At 42.1% G+C, this 22,594-nt stretch overlaps 1 protein-coding gene across 3 annotated transcripts in view; it reads left to right on the top strand.

The window, feature by feature from the left end:
- The first annotated feature begins 11,510 nt into the window (after positions 1-11,510).
- CHMP3 (charged multivesicular body protein 3) overlaps positions 11,511-22,594 on the top strand; it is a 36,322-nt gene continuing 25,238 nt past the window's right edge. The window contains exon 1 of one of the 3 annotated variants that reach the window (XM_084900286.1): positions 11,511-11,687. Coding sequence is in view for 1 of the 3 variants with exons in the window: in XM_084900284.1 (XP_084756410.1) it covers positions 11,643-11,687 (45 nt within the window). In the remaining 2 variants the exon portion in view is untranslated. Of the gene's footprint in view, positions 11,688-11,755; positions 11,779-22,594 lie in introns of those variants that run through there. The other 2 variants (XM_084900284.1, XM_084900285.1) reach the window with 2 other exon arrangements.

The raw sequence follows: 22,594 nt of genomic DNA, 5'->3' as shown, positions 1-22,594 counted from the left end.
TACCAGCACTATCTGCAAAAGAAGTCAGAAAATTCATTTTATGATATTCAAAATTGTTAACTTTTAAACATTTTAACAAAGTGAAAAGTTTCTGTTTCTTGGAAAACCCCTTTAGAGGCACAGAAACCTTGTTCCTTGTCTCCCTTATAAAAGGTTATTGCCTAGCAGTCTTTGCCATAAACGATGCCATCGGTTGTATATTAGAAAAATAACTTACATACACAGTGTCACACTGTCAGTGTCACAACTGTTAGTAAAGTAAAATCCCTTGCTCTTTTCATTTGGTAAAGTACTTTAAGACCATTGTCTATTTGTTGGTAAAGCAGAATCTGCTGACATGTTTCCACAGAGGTAACTTATTTGGAGCTTTCTTAAGTCCTGTCACAAAGACAAAGCAGGGTTTCAGACAGCAAAAATGAAATTCTGGTATTTTCAGGGCTGCTTCTGTTTTTATTGTTTAAATGTTATCCATTTCATTTTACTGAATTCCTGAGTCACGTTGCTAAAACAACAGTTTTCTGGAACAAAAATGCCTCAAGCTGACTGTTGGCTTTCTTGCCACAGGCTGGTATGGGAGACACCTCTTAAAATGCCAAACACAGCAGCATCTTGGGCTTTTAAAACAGCAGAGTTCAAATGATTTGTTAGTATAGAACGTGGTGGACTGTGACCAATTTTTTATGTATATTGCATTGCTTTGCTTTAAAACACCTCTTTTTGTTTGATGAGAGAGAGAAAAGAATGTAGTTCTTACAGTTTTCCTGGTTAAAATAATAGAATCTAAGTGTTGGAAGCAAAGGCCGTGTTCTCCAACCTTCTATCTTAATTTAGATTGTTGATGTCCCTGTAATGACTCAATTGGCACACTCATCACCTATCAAAAAGCATGCTACATTTGCAAAAGTCTATAAACAGTCTGCCTGCCAGGGCCCACAAAGCATGGAGTAAACTGGCAATGTAGCAACAGCAGGTGCTGAAAGCCGAGATTTGGACACTTAGTTGGACACTCCCTGTCACCACCTTTGGGAAAGAGAATAAATCAGGAGTTTACCTGTTGAAAAGCTTAATTTGAAATATAAATAAATATTTACATTTACTCATCACACTGACACATATTTAACCTGGAGTTTCATTCAGAAAGAAACTTGTCAACTGTAAGGTATTACATTTACATCCTCATGAGTTCAGCTCCAAACTCCTTCTATTATCCTGTATGTCTATCTCCAAATCAGGGAACAGAAGACATAAGAACAGTTTTCTTCTGCTTCAGCCAAGCATACTCTCTGCTGTCACCAAATGAAGGCAGACTTCCTGGCTATGGAAAGGATGAGAGGTAATATGACCAAAACAAAAGAGAGTGTATAGCATAATGAGCACCAGACAGAGTTATACAGAAATTGGAGAAATAACCCTTTATGTTTTCTAAGGGCGAAATACAACTGCAATAATTCATTCAGATATATTCCTTCAACTCTAAGGAGAAATTAACTGACTCACTTAGGGGAAATATATATGTTTTATTTAGAATCTGGTAATCAGAGACCTGGAGTTTGTTTAAACAGCTTGGAGTTTTTAGCCGAGAATGTGGTGTTAACTACGTTGCTTATTTATCTGAGAATGATTCCATAGTCCAAATGCATACCAGTGTTTCCCGAAATATCATTATTCCTATAGGGCAAACCAAAGGAGGGAAGTGGGAAAGGATTCCAATGCTTCGTAACAGGTACTAATCAATTAAAAACAGTGCAATAAAAAGATGGAACAGCCAAAAACCAGTTTGGCTCAGTGGAAAGAGCGTCAGCCTGTGGACTGAAGGGTCCCGGGTTCGATTCCAATCAAGGACATGTACCTTGGTTGCAGGCTCATCCCCAGTAGGGGACGTGCAAGAGGCAGCTGATCGATGACTCTCTCTCATCAATGTTTCTAACTCTCTTTCTCTTTTCCTCTCTGTAAAAAATCAATAAAATATATATATTTTTTAAAAAGATGGAGCAAATAAATAGTACCTTCAGCCCTAATCGGTTTGGCTCAGTGGATAGAGCGTTGGCCTGTGGACTCAGGGGTCCCAGGTTTGATTCTGGTCAAGGGAATCTACCTTGGTTGCAGGCAAATACCCAATAGGGAGTGTGCAGGAGGCAGCTGATCAATGTCTCTCTCATTGATGTTTCTGGCTCTCTATCCCTCTCCCTTCCTCTCTGTAAAAAATTATTAAAATATATTAAAAACAAAAACACAGTATCTTCACCATCTAGTCTTTTAATCACTTTCAGCCATTTAGGGAAAATACATTAGTTTTTTCCCTTTAGTTGAAGTTTTTACAAGGCAACATATATATATATAAAACTATATAAATCTTAAATGTGCATATTATTATCACAAAGTCAACACATCACCCAAATAAGGAAACAGAATTACCACATCCAAGAAATCTCCCATGATTCCTTTATAGTCACTACTTTCACCATCCTTTCCAAATGTAACCTCTCTGATAACTTCTAAAATAATAGATTAGTTTTGCCTATTTTTAAATGATTCTCTTAGAATCATATAACATGTAGTATTTTATATATAGTTTTATTTAAAATTATGTTTGTGAGGTTCATCTCTATTGTGGATAGAAGTCTTTTCATTTTCATTACTTTTACATTGTATGAGCATACCACAATTTTCCAGCTTTTGACAATTACAAATAATAAGGCTAAGAAAATCCTATATAATAAAAGGCTAACATGCAAAATGTACCTATGGGTGGGAGTTCAACCAACCAGGAGTTAGACATGTGACATGCACTGACCACCAGGGGACAGTGCAGAACATGGCGGGCGTCAGCAACTCGGCAAGGGTAGACGGCAGCAGTGGGGCACTGCTGACTCCGATGGGACCCGATGAAAGTGGGACCATGGCAGACAGGATGGTGGAACAGGTGAGCAGATGGCACCAGGCCAAGACGGATGCAAAGAGGGGCCCCAGCCATGCATGAATTTCATGCACTGGGCCTCTAGTTCTTATATATGACTTTGGTTCACATGTATTCACGTTTCTATTGAGGGTGGAATTTCTGGGTTACTGATTATGCCTAAATTCAGTTTTGGTAGATGTTGACAGTTTTCTAAAGTGGTTGTACCAATTTACACCCTCTTCAACAGTATTATGAGTCCTACTTGTTCCGTAGTCTTAATAAGATTGATGCTATGATTTGTTTTTTCATGTTAACAATTCTGGTGGATGCATAGATCTCTCTTTGTAGTTTTAATTTGCATTTCTCCAATGACTAATGAGGCTGAGACTTTTATCATATGTTTGTTGGCCATTTGAATTACTACTGCTTTTTAAAAAAATTCTTGTTCAAATATATTTTCCATTTTTCTACTGGGTTGCTGTCTGTCTTTTTCTTATTGAATTATAGGAGTTCTTTATATATTCTAGATAATAAGTCCTTTGTCCAATATATATATATTTGGGGTAAAAAAGGATTTCTTAAAAATTATTTTTCCTTGGCAAATTTCAATCATATACAAAAGTAGAGACATTACTATAATGAATCCCCATGTACCCAACTTCAATAATTATCAACTCACGGCAAATCGTTTAGTGTCCCCACTAAAAATCACCCTCTTTCATCACCCTTATCTGTCATTTTGCTTTCATTGGCAATCCTTTAAGCCTTTATTACTTCACTTAACACTCCTTTGTTTATTCTTTATATATTTACTAGAGGCCCTACGCACAGATTTGTGCACTGGTGGGGTCCCTCAACCTGGCCTGCAGACATCCTCTGAGGGGTCCCAGATTACAAGAGGGTGCAGGCCAGGCCGAGAGATGCCACTAGAGTACGGGAAGAGATTGCCTGATCAGCCGGACCCCAGCAGCAAGCTAACCTATTGGTCAGAGCATTTGCCCCCTGGAAGTCAGTGCATGTCATAGCAACTGGTCAAACAGTTGGACAATTAGCATATTAGGCATACACACACACACACACACACACACACATACACACACACACACACACACACACACACACACACACAGGAGGGTCCCTCAGCCCAGCCTGCACCTTCTCCATTCTGGGACCCCTTGAGGGATGTCCGACTGCTGGACATCCCTCTCGCAATCCAGGACCACTGGCTCCTAACCATTCACCTGCCTGCCTGCTTGATCACCCCTAACCACTCAGAATGCCAGCCTGCTTACCCCCAAATAACCCCCCCTGCAGGCCAGCTCACCCCCAACTGTCCCTGCCCCCCCCCCCTTGCCCTGCTCACCCCCAACTTCCCATCACTGCTGGCCTGCTTGCCCTCAACTGCCCTCCTCTCCTGGTCTGATTGCCCCTAATCACTTCTGCCTTGGCTCTGCCACCATGGCTTTTTCCAGATGGTCTCCTGGCCTAATTAGCATATTACCTTTTTATTGGTATAGATAGATTGTATTAAATCCAATTGTGTTAATAGTTGAATTTACTGAATATGTTTTTGTACCTATATTACCTGAGCTCTCTGCATGTGGCAATTCTGTTGACTACTCCTTGAAATACCTTTCTCATAGGCTTCTCTAGTCCTACCTAGTTTTCCCTGCTACTTCTCTTATCCTTCCTTCACAATTTCCTTTCTTCTTCATACCTTGCTTCTTCAGAGTTATTGTTCCACCAGAGTTCTGTTCCAGTGCTCAATTCATGTGGGTGATTAATCCTCACCAGAGAGTATTTTTTTCCATTGATTTTATTTTTTAAGAGAAAGAATGGAAGGGAGGGGGAGAGATAGAGAGAGACACACATCCATTAATTGTATCCACACAGGCCCTGACCGAGGACTGGGGATCAAACCTGTGAACCTTCTGTCCTAAGGCCAGAACTGTAAACACTGAGCCAAATTGGCTAGTGCCATGTGAGTGATTTTATCAGTACTCTTGTCCTTTGGCTTCTGAGTCCACATCTCCAGACCAGAACACACTATTCCATACCAGATCCCTATATAAAGCTATCTGCTAGGCATTTCACCTGGATGACCCAAAAGCATCCAGGGCAGACTTGCTGATTGTCACCCTCCCAAACCCACCACCAATTTATTCTTCCATTAATAATACAATTTTAGCTAAACAAATACCCAGCTATCCGTCTATATTTCTCAGCCCACATTGTAGTGAGATGTGAACAATGCAATTCTTGCCAATGAAATGTAAGTAAAAGTGATGCATGCCACTTCCAGACCTTGACTTAAAACGTGGGTTATGTGTATTACTACTCTCTCTTCTCTACTTCCAACCTGTAAGGTATGGTGACAACTGAAGCAACCTTGAAATTAGGTGTGACCAATACGCAAAGCTACTTCACCAGCTTAGGTCCCTGCATCACCTCATGGAGCAGAACAGCCTGACTATGGAGATCACTATACTATTCTAAATAAATAAATAAATAAACACACTTTTATTTTATTTAAATTATTGCATTTTGGGGGTCCTTCTGTTATAGCATGTTATTCTTTAACTATTATAGCATCTCAATCATATGATACCCAAACTTTACTAACCATCCATCCATCTAAATGTCCTCTATCAACAGTCCCAGCATGAGTAAAGATTCCTGTAGTTTCCTTCTCATCTTTACTCTCACCTTGTTTTCCCAAGTGCAGTTCATATGACTTCCTAAAAATGATTCACAACTTCTACTTCTGGCCATTGTGGGGTGACTGGTACTAGACCCACTCCTTTGTCACAAATAACTGTAAGACTAAACAAATATATACGAGGACATTGTTTTCAGGCAGTGGACAACCGGCAGTACAAGGCTGATCCCTGAAAGAAGAGAAATTAACCTAGTAAGCCAATGTTTACCCAGCTCTCTGCATGCCTAGGGCAATTTCCTGATTAGAGCTCAAGTCCAAGCAAAGCAAAGTGATCTCCCATCACTGCTGGCCTGATGGGAGATCTAACCCTAACCCTAGACCTGACCCTAACCCTAGCCCTGACCCTAACCCTAAGGTTAGGGTCAGGGCTAGGGTTAGGGAACCTAACACTGAGGTTCAGCCATGATGATGCAGTTACCTATAGTTTATTTTTTGTATTACTGTGTAGTATATCGTTGTATGAATAACCCACTATGTATTTATTCATTTGGTTACTGATGGACATTTGTTTCTAGTTTTTTGCTGTTGTGTATAAGCTGCTTTGAATATTACTGAAGCCCTGCTGGGGTGGCTCAGTGGTCAAGCATCCATCTATGGTCACAGTTCAATTCCCAGTCACAGCATATGCCCAGGGTTGCAGGCTCGATCCCCAGTGAGGGGGATGCAGGAAGCAGCCAATCAATGATTCTCTCTCATCATTAATGTTTCTATTTCTCTTTCCCTCTCCCTTTCTCTCTCTGAAATCAATATATTTTTTAAAGAGACTTTCCAGTCTACCATAATATTGAATGTGTAAATTGCATGCTAATCTTCTAGTTTTGATGGTGTTTGGAGACTTTAGTAAAGTATTGCTTAAATATTCCAATTGAAAAAAAATTTTTTTTTAATTCAGGCTTTGTCTCTGCTGTGCTCTGGGAAAATACAGGAAGGTGTGTAAAGTCCCCCATGAGAAGAGTCTTAAGTGGTAGCAACAGTGCTCTAAGTGGCAATGTGGGTGGCTGCAGTGATTTCTGATTTCTCAGGGAAGGTATGCCTCTAAGCTAGAGTCAGGTCTCGGGTATCTACTTGACCTTCCCAAGTGGAAACTGTCTCTACTTCGGGGCCACTCATGGAGGGTAGAGATTAGTTTATTTTCCAAGGATTCAGCTCCTCCACCCTCTATCACCTTTTTTCTTCTCTAAAATGGGGGACCCACGTATATGGATGAGGGTTGTAACAGGTTGAATTTATATCCCTTCAGAAGACATGCTGAAGTCCAGAAAATGACCTTATCTGGATATAGGGTAATTGCAGAGGTAATTAGAGATGAGGTCATACTGGATTTAGGGTGGTGTCCTTAGTATGACTGGTGTGTTATAAGAAGACACGAGGGAGAACATTGCTACTGACTGAATAGTGTCCTCCCAATATTCATATATGAAAGCCCTAAACCCCAATGTGACGGTATTTGGAGACAAGGCCCTTGGGAGATAATTAGGTTTAGATGAGGTCATGAGGGTGGCACCCTCATGATGGGATTAGTGTCCTCATAAAAGGAAGCAATAGCATGTGAGGACACAGTGAGATGGCCAAGCCAGGAAGAGAGCTCTCACTACAGCCTGACCATGCTGGCACTCTGATCTCAGATATCAGCCTCCAAAACTGTGAGGAATTAAATTTCTATTGTTTAGCCACCCAGTCTATGGTATTTTATTATGACAGCCCAAGCTGAGCAATACAAACACACCCTATGATGATAGAGGCAAGCTGAGGAATGCCGATGATTGATGGCCACCACAAGCGAGGCGAAGGCAGAGAAGGATTCTTCCCAGAGTCTAAGAGGGAGCATTTCCCTGCTGACCTTATTTTGGACTAATAGCCTCCAGAATTATAAAAGGATAAACTTATCCTGGGTTGTCATACTTTATTATAACACACTCTAGGAAACTAATACAAGTGTCATCGAAGGTTGGTGGAGGGAGGTTGGAAATGGGTAAGAGATCACTGAAGGTCTTTTTTTTTGTTTTTTTTTCTCCTTATCTCAAGTCGTGGTTAGGAGTCTGTGGAATCTGCAGGTTAGTCAGAAGTGAAGATAAATCCACTTCAAAATTATAAGTTATGGGAAGGAATTCAACTTTCCAAAGGTTGTTTTATATCTAATATTTTAAGAGTTTGTTATAAAAATAAAGTGTATTGCCCAGCCTGTGGGGCTCAGTGGTTAAGCATCAACCTAAGAACCAGGAGGTCACAGTTCTATTTCCAGTCAGGGCACATGCCAGGATTGTGGGTTTGATCCCCAGTAGAGGGCGTGCAGGAGGCAGCCAATCAATGATTCTCTCTCATTGGAGTTTCTATCTCTCCCTCTTCCTTCCTCTCTGAAATCAATAAAAATAACTAACTAACTAAATAAATAAATAAATAAATAAGTAAATAAAATAAGGAATTTTAGGAAATAAAGTGTATCTTGGACTTATTAGACCAAAATTCCTGCCAGGAATTGGGTTGTGATTTTCTTGCCCAAAGCATTTCATTTAATAATCTACCTGGTAAGTGGGGAATAGTAGTGAGCCAGGAAGCTCCCTAAAATTTAAAATTTGACTGAAATAAGCAAGGACAACCCGGGGAATGGAGGAAACACAGTCCTATTTTTCATGTTAAAATCAGGGAAAGATTTAAAGCATCAGGCATTGCAGGACTCCTCAAGTCAAGGATATGCATGCATTTATAATATTTTTCATGGATCGGGAAGAGTGCGTACACGCAGCCTTTAAAAATGTGTGTGAGTAAACATCTTTGTGACATATGGCAGGGAATGGTGATCCTGTTAAACACTTGCTGTGCTTGGCAGGAGCACAGAGCTAGCATGCCTGCTCACTTAGTTCTTCCCACCCCCTCAGATGTGAGTCTTAGCGGGTGGGAGGACCTGGTGCCTGCTTCATAAGGTCCATATAGGAAAAAAGCATTACCACAGCTTAAACTTTGTCCAACACCAACACAATGTCAGGACATGAATAGAAGGTATACGTTCCTCTGAGGATGGAGCCCAGAAAATGTGGAAGATGTACAGTGCCCTTCTGGTTGCTGAGGAGCAACCACATTGATGTGTTTACTAGCAGAGGGCTCTGTAGTTCAGTGAGATGCCACATGCCAAATTAAACCTTCCTCCACACTCTGGCCTCTGCCCTTGATGACCAACTTCAGAACAAGTCCCCTTTAGGAACTGAAATGCCTTGGGGCCCAAAATCCCCACCCGGAGACTGGGAAGACTCTTGGGGCGCATGTTCTTTCTTTAGCACTAGGTACTCTTCATCTCCCTGCTAGTTCATCTTTTCGGTCCCAGGTTACACATCACCTGCTCAGGAAAGATTCACTGATCACCATGTTCTTCTTAATATTTAGAGTTTTTCACATTTGTAGTAATTTACTCAATTTTGTTTATTACCATCATTTTTATTTATCCCCACTGTTTTTCTCACAGGATTGTATGGGTTTCTTTTTTGTTCACTGCAGTTTTCCTATTCTGTAGTATGTCTGAAACATAGTAGACATTCAATAAATACCATTGACTAATTGGAAGTCCAATGTTCTCCTACCTGAAAAATTGCTGGCTTATATTTCATTCTCAAAAAAAAAAAAAAAAAAAAAAAAAAGATAAGAAGTCCTTAAAACATTCCACAGAACCCTCATTTTCAAAGAGCTCTTTCCCATTTAAAAAAAAAAAAAAAGAAAGAAAGAGAGAAGGTAGGAAGGAAAGTGGGGAAGGTGGCAGGAAGAGAGATAATTCTATGGAAAATGAACAAAGGATTCAAAGAGACAATTCACAGAAGAAAGTAAAGTAGCCAACAAATATACAAAAAGATGCTCATTTAGAAATGAAAATTAGAAACAATACTTTTAATAATAATTGTTAGCAAGGATTTAAGTAATAGGATGGGCTTATATACTGTTGGGATTTCAAAACTGTGTCTATACTTATCGATATAATTTAACTAGGGGCCCAGTGCACGAATTTGTGCACCTTGAAATGAACTGTGGGCCACAAGGCTGCAGTGGGCACAGGGGAAGGTCTTGGCCCCTCCCGCCTTGGCCCTCCATCCCCTGTCCCATCTGTAGGTTGCTCCCACACACTGACACCGGCACCACTCACACCCGCTAATGGTGCGAAGCGATTGGGGCCAGCGCAATTAGTGGGTACGAGAGGTAGCTGCTGCCCCAATCACCTCTCAGGAGCAGGGGGAGGTGAAGTAGCCCTGAGGGGCAATCAGGGCCAATGCCAGGTACTGGTAGCGGGTGTGAGAAGTGACTCTGGTGCTGGCAGCAGGTGTGAGTGTCCGGTGGGACCACAGTGCGCGGGAGCAAAGAATTTTCAGTAATCACCAGAGGCTTGCTCCATGGCCTTGGTCTGGCATCCCCGCTCACCTGCTCCACCATCCCATCACAGTCAGCACCTGCCGTGTTCCTCGTGTGCCCCCTGGTCAGAGGGACAATTAGCATATTAGGCTTTTATATGTATAGATTGACACTAACTAGTTGGTGCGAATTCTTTGTGCCCTTTACCTATGAGGAAGTATAAATGGGAGGTTTACTTTTACAATAAATATATACTGCTATTTTGAAAAGAAATTTATTGAGTTTGATTGACATTAACTTGACATATTAAGGGTCCAGTTTATTTTGACATCATATACATTTGTGAAACCAACACAATTAAGATAATTTATATAATCCATAAAAGCTTCATTTTGTCTCTTTGTAATTCTTCCTCCTTTTCCAAGCCAACCCATTTCCTAGCAACCACTGATTTACTTTCTATCATTATAGTTTCCATTTCTGGAATATATATCAATGAAATCATATAGTAGAGAGTTTCTTTTTCTGGCTTCTTTCACTCAAATAATTATTTTGAGGCTCATCCATGTTGATGCACGTATCAAAAGCTTGGTCTTTTTATTGCTGAGTAGTATTCCATTGTATGAACCTATCATAATGGGTTTTATCTATTCACCTATTGATGGACATTTGAATTGTTTTTAGTTTTTGTCTATTACAAATAAGCTACGAACACTGTGTACAAGTCTTTGTAAGGCCATCTAAATTTTCTCCTCTTGGGTAAATAGCTAGCAGTGGAATGACTTAAGAGGGGTTTATGTTTAGTATTTTAAGAAGTTCCAGTATGTTTTCAAAGTGGTTGTACCATATTATATTCCCATGAGATGGTATGGGGTTGCTGCACTAAATGAATGGTCTCTTCCCTATCATGAAGTGAGGTGACTAACCATCAGCTTACCCGTGTAGTTCAACCAGACTGGCCAACTAAAAGGGATCTATAATAGAAGACCTTTTTAGTCTCTGATTCTTCTGAGAATCTGATAAAGGTCACAGTCCATTTGGAGTCTAGGAACAAACACACAGATATCACCCACGTTTGCCATGGCTTCGGCCTGAGTAAAAGCTGGGATACTTGGAATGGAAAACAAGAGGCTGGAGTTCAGTGTATTGAAAAGTTTACAATCGCTGGGAACCGGCAAGAAGGGGAGAGAGAAGACGATGCTCAGGTTTTAGAGACCAGGTGATGGTGGTGACAACAGGGGGGAGGAGCAACTCATCTGGCTGCAGCCTGTGAGTGGCCTACCGGACTCAGGTGAAGCTGTTTGGAAAGTGGCTGTAATTGTACCTTTTCTGGGCGGAGATTCAGATTTCTGGCACAACAACATCCAGGAAGTACCGGGAGCAGCTGTAATCACCAGGTGGAGTCAATAAGTTCCTACCTTTCAGGTGACTCCCTTCCGTATCGCACGGAAAAACACCTACGGGGCCGCCTCCCTTAAGAAATCCCCTCCCAGCACATGCGCACTCGCGTCAATCTTCCGGACAAAGCTCCGCCTGCCCGCGCCGCCGCGCATGCGCGTTGCCCTCCCTGCGGCCGCTCCCTTCTCCGGGCGGCGGGCTCCTTCCCTCTCCGGCCCCGCCCCGGCGGCTGCCCGTGACCTGCCTGGGCGCAGGGAGCGAACAGCCGGAAGGGGCAAGACGAGTTCAATAAAGGCCATGGGGCTGTTTGGAAAGACCCAGGAGAAGCCGCCCAAAGAGCTGGTAAGGGCTGCGGCGAAGGAATGGGTGGATGTGCGTGGGGCGCAGTGGAGTTGGTAAAGCGACCGGACACTTTGCCACCCCGACTGGCCAGGTACCGCTGGGCCGCCATTTCCGGGGCTTCCCACTCGGCTGAGGGGCGGGAGGAAGAGTCTCTTAAGGAGACGGTGGTGGCCTGAGAGAGCCCCGCTACTCAGCGCTCACAACTCCAGAGAGCCGAGTTGCCGGAGTGATGCTCAGCCTCGGCACAAGGCGCGAGAGCAGCCACGTAGTCCTAACGCTGAAGCCCCTTCCCGGCGCCCGGTGGTACCGTCCCGCCCGGAACCTCCCCCTGGCGCAGGCCCCGCCCTCTGACTTCCGCCCATAGCCAGCCGTCGGACCTCTCGCGCGAAGATCCAGGACACTGCCCCGACCCGTCCCCCATCTGCTCTGCTGAGAGGAAGGCTCTGTTTTTCTCTTTTTCCCAGCCCTCTGGCATCATGTGGTCCCGACACAATCATTATAGCAGGACTAGGCATGGGAGATGGGCACCGAAGATCACTGACCCGGGCTTTGAGTTCTGATCTGACTGTTGACTTAGATGTAAGTGTAATGGTTAACAGTGCCCTGCAGGGTCCAGTCTGCCTACGTTTGAATCCTGGTTCCTCATCTATCAGACGTGCGATCTATTAAAAGTTCACTTTTCTGTGTCTTAGTCTTGTTTGTCAAGTAGAAATGATAATAGTATTACTTCAGAGTCATTGAAGGTGAAAGGATGTGAGAGGTGCCCGGTACATCCGCACTCTATAATATTTGTTATTTTAGTAGTGCTAGCTAGGGTTCATAATTCATAAATTTTACAGCTTACACTAGTGCAGGCCAATAGCACCAGCGTCACCTAAGAGCTTCTTAGGAAACTCGGGTCCTACCCAAGACCTGATGAGTAATAATTTGAATTCTGGCAAGATCCCTAAAATATTTTATTTAATAAATAATCTCACCCATTCCTCCCTGGCAGGCATTTTAAAAACCAATGTGCATCATGAAGTTGCTGGCATATAATGTGTTAACTTTTATCATATTTGTTAGTCATGGATCAAAGAACAGTAGGTACTCAATAAATATTAATTCCCTCAGGAAGTACTCCCTGTAAATACTGTTTTACTCCCTGTAAAATAAAAATTGTGGAGCTTAAATAAGGTAAGAGTGTGTGACACTTGCCAATATAGAGCACTATATAGATGCACGTTTTTGTGGCATGTATGTGTTATAAGATGCTTGTTATTTTAGAAGTGCATTTTTGATTTTAGAAAAAGGTCATTACCTTCATTGTTTGGCCTTAGCTTTGCCATTCACAAAATGAGATACAAATGGGGAAACAGTCTCATTACTATTAAACTGATCTTGAGTTTATGTATTATTTGTATAATACTTAGACTATTTTTAGGTGATAAATATAATTGCTGAGAACATGATGTTAGTATATTGTTCCAGTGAGTTAACCTACCTTGGGAAAATAACACTAGAAAAATATCAAAATTGATGCATGAGATTTGCTTTTTTTTTTTTTTTAATTTTGCCTGCCAGAGGGAAATTATAAAGATGAAATAGACAGCCAAGGAAATTACCAAGCAAATAAGATAAGCATTACAAGAATAAGTCTGGATTGGGTACCACATAAATAGTTACAGGAATTGGAGTGATCAGCCCCACACTGGGATAATCAGAAATGATTTGGCCCTCCACTATTATATTTTCCACACACCTCTTGTCTGTGTGAGTTGGTTGAGTACTGTATTTTCCGGCGTATAAGACGACTTTTGAAACGAAAAAAAGTCAACCGAAAATCGGGGGTCGCCTTATATGCCAAGAATATCCCAAAAACCGTCTCGATATACCGCTAAATGAATTTTCCAACTCAATCCCGAAAATCGTCTGGCGGAAACATGCGTGCGCCACAATTGGATGTTTTGTGTAACTTTGTCATAAAAGCCTGGAATGATATTACTGAAGAAACAGTAAAAAAAGAACTGGTGTTGCCTCAGAAGTGGGGGGTAGTCTTATACAGCAAATATAGGCCTAAACCTATGTTTTAACTAAAATTAAGGGGTCGTCTTATACGCCGGAGAATACGGTATTTACGTAGTATGAGATTTTTAAAAATAGATATATTTATTAGTTTCAGAGAGGGAGAGAAACATCAATGATGAGAGAGAATCATTGATTGGCTGCCTCCTGCACTCCCCCTACTGGGGATCGAGCCCACAACTCAGGCTTGTGCCCTTGACCTGAATCGAACCTGAGGCCCTTTAGTCCACAGGCTCTCGTTCTATACACTGAACCAAACCAGCTAGGCAAGTATTAGATTTTTTACTTTAACTGGTGCTGGATCTACCTTGCATTTTCTTCAACTTCCCCCTCACAGTACTCCAAGCTTCCCTTTCAGTTCTGATTATATCTTATTCGAATTTATCATAAGAAATCTGTGTTTACTTTAGGTTCAGCTTCTACCAAGCCCTCTTTCTACCTTGTGATTTATGACTAAGCAAAGTGTTTTGTCACCTGCCACAATTATTAGCAGAGAGTTTGTAATTCTGGAAAGTGCCAGTAGAGCAGAGATAAACACTTTTTTCTCTGGAGAGCTGCTGACACACAGACACTGTATTGGAGCTGTATATGAATAAGAAAACAGGTTATGTCTGATGTTTTAGTTTTCTGTTGGTGTTTCTTTAAGAAGGAAAAGGAAAAAAATTATATGTTCAACTTTATAAAAGAAGCTAGGTGCCCGGCCTGTGTGGCTCAGTGGTTGAGCATTGACCCATGAACCAGGAAGTCCTGGTTTGATTCCTGGTGTGGAGCATGTAGGAGGCAGCTGATCAATGATTCTTTCTCAAAATTGATGTTTCTATCCTTCTCCCTTCTTCTCTGAAATCAATAAAAATATATATATTTCTAAAAAGAAAAGAAGCTAGGTTAAAAATTTTAAAACAAAATAAGAATATTGAGAGAAAAAATTTAGAGAAAAAAGGAGATAATTTACTAAAGGCTGTAGTCTTAGCTGGGGACCTTTTGAGTTAGTATAAATGTATGTACCCTTTCCACTGGGGACTGGAACATGAGGGCTTGCGGGTCTAGGTCCCAGCACAGGATAAACTGGCTAGGTGTAGCCATGCCACAGCATTCTGGTTGTCATTTCAGCCATAAGTCAGGTAACCAGTTAGGTCAGGCAAGTAAGAAAATTGTGGGTAATGCCAAAACTGGTTTGGCTCAATGGATAGAGCGTCGGCTTGGGGACTGAAGGGACCCAGGTTCGATTCCGGTCAAGGGCATGTACCTTGGTTGTGGGCATATCCCCAGTAGGGGGTGTGCAAGAGGCGGCTGATTGATGACTCTCTCTCATCGATGTTTCTAACTCTCCATCTCTTTCCCTTCCTCTCTGTACAAAATCAATAAAATATATTAAAAAAAAGAAAAGAAAAGAAAAGAAAAGAAAAGAAAAGAAAATTGTGGGTAATGGTCCCAGAGCTCTGGTATTGTGTGCAGCACAGAGTAGGTGCTAAATAAATATCAAGTGATGAATGAGTATCAGAAAAAGAGAAAGTAAGGTTTAAAGTCAACAGTCCTAAAATGAGTAATATTCAAGACACTCAGAGAAACATTAGCTACACAAGAAGCCTTACAGACTAAAGTCTTTGCCCCCAGGCATCTCAGACTCCTTGATGAAGATATCCTAGTAGTGAAACTTGTTCTATCTTAAAAAGTGTGCAGCCTGACTAGATTGGGCCTGCTGAGGATCAAGGAACCTTGTAATTCATTTAGAAGCCTGTCACTCTCTTGGGATAACCCAAGGAAGCAAGAAGACATGAGATTGTACTGGAAAGAGAGATTTCTCTCGGAGTTGAGCTTCTGTTGGAAAATTGCTATTTTTACTTGGAGACTTCACTGATTTAGCCTTTGGGTAGAGTTGTCTCCTTCCATGGCATCAGAATTCTGAAATCATCTTACTAACATAACTTAGACTGGGTCGTAATTCATGGTTGTGGGGCATTAATCATAAAAGAGAAGAAAATGAGAAGGGAATCTGTAGAAAAAGATAAAGCTTCACTCGGTTGTACAACAAACATTTATTTTGTTTTTTCTCCTTTTTGAATGTTTATTTTGTTATGCATTGGGTTGGATACCAGGTTTATAAAACTGTATGAAGATTTCAAAGAATACCACATTTATATTTTAGGTTAAATACAGCAACAGCAAGGAATAATAGAAATATGTACAAGATCTGTGATGTCACAGTGGAAGAAGTGATTAACAGTTCAGAGTGGAAAAGTGTAACTGGTCAGGGAGGGTATCAGGCCTTGTCATAAGAGGCGTTAGCGGATGGGTTGGTGTAGGATTAGGAAAGGGGAGGCAGTCCAAGCAAAATTAACTGTATGTACAAGGTGTGGAGGTGTGGAACATAGGTGGAAATACCTGAAAAAAGTTCAGAGTGGTTGGAAGAAGAGATACTGTTATATCAGAGTGGGATGCAGGAGTGAGAGAGAGGTAAGTTAGAGGGCAGATTAGCAAAGGGCTGTGTGCCATGCCTATGGGGAGCATTCAGAATAGTGGTTTGGAGTAAGAATTGGAGGGAAGGGACTTAGGGATGGAGGCCAGTTAATGACCCTGGTGAGAGATGATGTGGATTTACAACTAAATGAAAATGGGGATTCCTAATTTTAGGAATATTTATGATATACAGTTAGAATTTGCTCATCTGTTGGATGTAGGATGAATGTAAAAATTACTGGTAGGTTTTTATTTAACCCCACCCCTAATCAAACCTACCTTCCCCCTGAGTGTCTGTACCTTGAACTGAACGTGAGAGAATTCAGGAAAAGAGCAGGTTTGATGGGATGGTTATGGGTGGAGGGGGAGGAGCCACAAAGCTCAATTTTAGGCAGAATTCAGGAGATCAGGGAAGACATTAGAGAGTGGGTTATCCTGGGAAAATATATATTTTTCTACTTTGCCTACACAGCATAAGTATAAGCTTAAGAGAAAGGATCATGTTTTTATTTGTCGTCCACTGGGCCAACATAGTGTTAAACTCTCTTAATAAGAATAAAGTGCCTAACAAATATTGGCTTGATGAATAGAAGTAGAGTTGGCAAGAGAAAAAGCGAACACATTTGAAGTACAGCTGAGAGTGATCAGAATAGGCAAATTTTGGCCTAAGTTCACTTGTGCTTGTTGCTTTGGGCTAATTTCTAATTTTACATCTGCTTTAAATCTTGAATGATACCAAAATCCTAGTTTACAGAGATTGCCTTTAAGGAGAGGAGCTGGATAGCTGAGGGTCAAAAGTGGGAGAACAACTTAATTGTCACTGTATACCCTCTTAGTCCCCGGCTGTAACAAAATACCATAGGCTGGGTAGTTTATTCACAGCATAAATTTATCACAGTTCGGGAGGCTGGGAAGTCCAAGATCAAGGCACCCACAGATTTGGTGACTATTGAAGACCCCATTCCTAGTTGATAGACCACCGTCTTTTCACTGTGTCCTCATAGTGAAAGATGAGAAGGAGGAGTCAAGCTCCTGGGGTCTCTTTCCTAAGGGCACCAAACCTGTTCCTGAGGTTCTACTGTTGTGGCCTAATTACTGCCCAAAGGCCCTCCTCCAAATGCCATCACATCTGGGAATTAGCTTTTTTTCTTTCTTTCTATTTTAAAATATTTTTTTATTTTTCAATTAGAGTTGTCATACAATATATTACTTTCAGATCAGGGAGTATGTTTCAACATAGGAACTTTGGTGTTGATAGCAAGGTGATTTGTATCTCTCAGCCAGTTCTCCAAGGAGTTCTGGTTTGTTTTAATGGGAATAGCATTTAGAAACCAAAATTTATGTGCTTTTGGTGCTTACTGCTACTGGAGTGTTCTTGTTTCTAGACCAGAGTGGGGAACACCTGGCCCGCAGGCCGTGCAAGGCCACCAAAATCATTTGGGCTGGCCCTGCCAAGGCATTAGGGGTGAGTTAATTAAAAGTTTGTCCAAATATAGCAGGCTAATTTTTAAATTGATAATTTTGTATGGCCCAGGGAAGATATAATCACCCAAATGGCCCTTGGCAGAAAAAGGTTCCTCACCCCTTTTCTAGACCTTTCAATTGAATGATGCTATATACTATTTAAAAAACTCATGAGGGTAATTAAAAATAGGTGTTTCGTATCAATTCTGCTGAAAATAATAGAAGAGCTAGATAAAAAATATAACTATTTGAAATCACTGAAAGCTACCAAGGCAGTGAAGTAATTAAAAATCAAGATCCTAGAAAAGAGGGAAGTTCAATTACACGAGACAATTATTTGGGACCACTTTACCTTAAAGTGATCATCTAATTCCCAATGCAGTGGTTGAGAAACTGAGAATTTGAGTAGAGCTTTTGACAAACCCTGTGGTTAGGGGATTCAAAAATTAGAGTTTACCAAGGATAAGGGACTCAGATAAATCCCAGGGTTTTGGTTGAGACTATGATACACCTTAGCAGTAACAGTGAGCAGGAAATAAACTGACCTTCACAAAGACTGATGTCCAGTTTCAAATGATCTCTATCCCTGATTGGATTCATTAAGCTTAATTATGAACCAGTTGCCAGTACTCTTAGATTAGATGTTTACCAGAAGCAAATATAAGTCTTGTCTGGAAGAAGAATGACGTCATCCAGAGACAGATTAGCCAGCCAATTTTTATACACAATATTCAGAATTCAGTTTTAAAGAAAAGAGAGACTTTGATTCATAAAAAGTCTATATATTCTGGATGCTGTTAGGGTTGCTGAAGGAAGAATGCATGAGGCCAAAGTGATAAGGGCTTATAAATTTACTAGTAGCCTGTTGCATGAAATTTGTGCACATGGGTGGGGGCTAGGGGTGTTCCTCACCCGGCCTGCACCCTTTCCAATCTGGGACCCCTCTAAAGATGCCCTACTTCCTAAACTGGCAGTCAAACATCCTCTCACAATCCAGGACTGCTGGCTCCAGCCGCTCACCTGCCTGCCTGCCTGCCCTCCTGCCTGATTGCCCCTAACCACTCTGCCTGCTGGCCTGCTCACCCCCAACTGCCTCCCCTGCTGGCCTGCTCACTCCAAACTGCCCCCCCCCCCACACACACACACACACACACACACTGGTCTGCTTATCCCCAACGGCCCCTGCCATCCCATCCTGGCCTGATCACCCCCGGCTTCCCCACCACCACCCAGTGACCCAAGGTCCCAGCCCCTCCTTTTTTTCTTTTTCTTTTTTTTTTTTCAGCGCCTCCTTGAGCGGAGGCCAGGGCTGGCCGAAAGGAAGTATCTAGGATTTATTTATCTTCTATAATTGAAACTTCGTAGCCTTGAGCGAAGGCCAAGGCCAGCCAGGGCAGGCGGAAAGCTTGGCTTCCTCCATTGCCGGGGGCAACCCAAGCCTCCTGCTTGCTTCAGCTCTGGCCAGTGCCCTTGGTTGGGATTTACTTATCCTATCTAATAAAAGAGTAATATGCAAATTGACCATTACTCCAACACACAAGATGGCTGCCCCCATGTGGTCAAAGATGGCCAGCAAGGGAGGGAAGTTGAGAGGGACCAAGTCTGCAAGGGAGGGCAGTTGTGGGCAATCAGGCCAGCAGGGGAGGGCAGTTGAGAGGGACCAAGTCTGCAAGGGAGGGCAGTTGTGGGCAATCAGGCCAGCATGGGAAGGCAGTTAGGAGGGACCAGGCCTGGAAGGGAGGAAAGTTAGGGGTGATCAAGCCTGCAGGGGAGGATAATTAGGGGTGACCAGGCCAGCAGAGGAGGGAAGTTGGCGGCAACCAGGACTGCAGGGAAGGGCAGTTGGGGGGACCCAGGTCTACAGGGGAGGGCAATTAGGGGCAATTAGTCTGGCAGGGGAGTGGTTAGGAGGTGATCAGGCTGGCAGGCAAAAGTGGTTAGGGGCAATTAGGAAAGCAAGCAGTTGGGAACCAGCAGTCTTGGATCATGGGAGGGATGTCTGATTGCCTGTTTAGGCCCAATCCTAGTAGGATCAGGCAGTCGGACATCTCTCAAGGGGTCCCAGATTGGAGAGAGTGTAGGCTGGGCTGAAGGACACCCACCGCCCCACCTCTCACACACAACCCCCCCCTCTCCCCCCATGCATGAATTTCATACACCGGGCCTGTAGTCTTCTATCATTGAAACTTTGTAGTCTTGAGTGGAGGCCAGGGCCAGCCAGGATGGGCGGTAAGCTTGGCTTCCTCCATTGCCGGGGCAACCCAAGCCTCTTGCTTGCTCCAGCTCCGTGGCTGGCTCCATCTTGGTTAAATAAATTTGCATACTTGCTCCTGATTGGCTGGTGGGCATGGCTTGTGGGCATAGTGTAGTGATGATTAATTTGCTTGTTTCCCTTTTATTAGTGTAGATTAGATCATCTGGATACTAGATTGGCTGAGCCCCAAAAGGTTGGGGGAATCAGAGGTTTTTAAAGGACTCTATGCAGGCTTTTTCTGGGTGGTGAATTCTCTGCAGGTCCGGATCCTGGGAAGGTCTGGAGGGGAGAGATAATGCCATAGCAAGTGGAATGTGGTCTAAGCAAAAGGGAATGTCTGTTGTGAAGTGGCCTAAAGGTCAGTTCCAGGGGATGGGGTATCAATTCAATTATTTGATCAGACCTAACATATACAAGTCTTTATAAATGCTTTTTATTTGTTACCATCTTCTCCAAATTTGTAACCTTTTTTCTTCCTTTGAATGGTGTCTTATGATGAATAAAAGATTTGATTTCAACATAAATAAAAATTATCAGTCTTGCCGAAACGGGTTTGGCTCAGTGGTAGAGCATCGGTCTGCGGACTGAAAGGTCCCGGGTTCGATTCCAGTCAAGGGCATGTACATTGGTTGTGGGCACATCCCTGGTAGGGGGTGTGCAAGAGGCACCTGGTCAATGTTTCTCTCTCATCGACGTATCTGGCTCTCTATCTCTCTCCCTTCCTCCTCTCTGTAAAATATCAATAAAATATATATATTTTTAAAAATTATCAGTCTTTTCCTTTGTGCTTATTGGCTTTTGGTCTGGTTTAAGAAATCCTTTGCTAATCTGAAATCATAAAGGTCTTCTCCTATACTGTCTTTTTAAAGTAACACAGTTTTGCAATCTCTAGTTAAGCCTTCAATCCACTTGGAATTAATTCCAGTGAATGATGATGAGAGTCATTTTGTTTTCCATTTGGTTTACCATTTGTCTCCATGCTATTTATGGAAAATGCTGTCTTGTTTCATTTCTGTGCCTAGTTTTCTTGGCATGTAGACTCTCTGTGAATTAATTTGAATAAAATATACATCTTGATAGTGTGGATGTCTCTGTAGATTCCTTATGGTTTTCACAGTATATTATCTAATTTATAAACTGATTTTTAAAATTTTTAAAAAATATATTTTATTGATTTTTAATAAGAGGAGGGGGACAGGATAGAGAGTTAGAAACACCGATGAGAGAGAAATATCAATTAGCTGCCTCCTGCACAACCCCTACTGGGGATGTGCCCACAACCCAGGTACATGCCCTTGACTGGAATCGAACCTGGGACCTTTCAGTCCACAGACCGACGCTCTATCCACTGAGCCAAACCGGTTAGGGCTAAATTAATTTTTTATACTGTGCTCCTTGATTATGTTCTATTTTACTTATCCTATATAATATAAGGCTAATATGCAAATTGACCAAATGGAGGAATGACCGGTCACTATGATGTGCACTGACCACCAGGGGGCAGATGCTCAACACAGGAGTTGCCCTGTTGTGGTCAGTGTGCTCCCATGGGGGAGTGCCACTCAGCCAGAAGCCAAGCTCACGGCTGGCGAGTGCAGCAGCAGTGGCGGGAGCCTCCTCCCTCCGTGGCAGTGCTAGGATGTCCATCAGTGCTAAGCTGTCAGTTGGACATCCCCCGAGGGCTCCCAGACTGCAAGAGGGTGCAGGCAGGACTGAGGGACCTCCCCTCCCCGAGTGCTTAATTTTGTGCACTGGGCCTCTAGCCAATTATAAATATTTCTAATTTATTATGAAACTTACTGGTTTTAGATAAATGATTGTCCAATTTCCTTTTTATCTTTTTTTCTTTCAACATTTTATTTTTTTAGTTTCTGAAATACAAATCAAAGTACTTTTTTTTGTAATAAAGCATGTTAACAGGCTTTACATTCATTTCAATACAGGATGACTTAATATAGGTACTTTAAACTTCCTTTTATTTATTTATTTATTTATTTATTTATTTTTAATATATTTTATTGATTTTGTACAGATAGGAAGGGAGAGAGATAGAGAGTTAGAAACATCGATGAGAGAGAGTCATCAATCAGCTGCCTCTTGCACACCCCCTACTGGGAATATGCCCGCAACCAAGGTACATGCCCTTGACCGGAATCGAACCCGGGACCCTTCAGTCCCCAAGCCGACGCTCTATCCATTGAGCCAAGCCGGTCCCGGCTAAACTTCCTTTTAAAAACAACACATTTTATGGAGGGAAACAGCTTATTAAAAAGATACATGGTACACAGGCTACCATTTTTTTCATCATTTTAGTGCTTCTGAATACCAAAGTTGGAATAACAGGCCCTCCAACTGAAAATTTGGTCCTCTAAATATGTAAGTATTCCTCCCATAACAAAAAGAAATTAAATGTACTGCTGAAAAAACAGCGATTTTTGCTATAGGTCTCTGAGTGAGCTTGCAAAACAAGTTAGGATGTGTTTCAACTAGACAGAAGGAACATTCTGGAATCCACCTTAAAACATTTGGCAGAACAACTGGCCTGAGGCAGCTGGGTGGTTCTGCTTCAGAGGGACAGGGTGCACAGGAGAGTGCTAAAGTCTCAGCCACAGAACCACTCAAAATTAACCAAAATGCTATATAGACTATACATCAACAGTAGAACAAT

This window comes from Pipistrellus hanaki (assembly GCF_964339955.1).
Source record: "Pipistrellus hanaki genome assembly, chromosome: 12".
In the NCBI taxonomy this organism is placed as follows: Eukaryota; Metazoa; Chordata; class Mammalia; order Chiroptera; family Vespertilionidae; genus Pipistrellus; species Pipistrellus hanaki.
The sequence above is the reverse complement of the archived record's forward strand: the minus strand, read 5'-3'. Positions and strand labels throughout refer to the sequence as shown.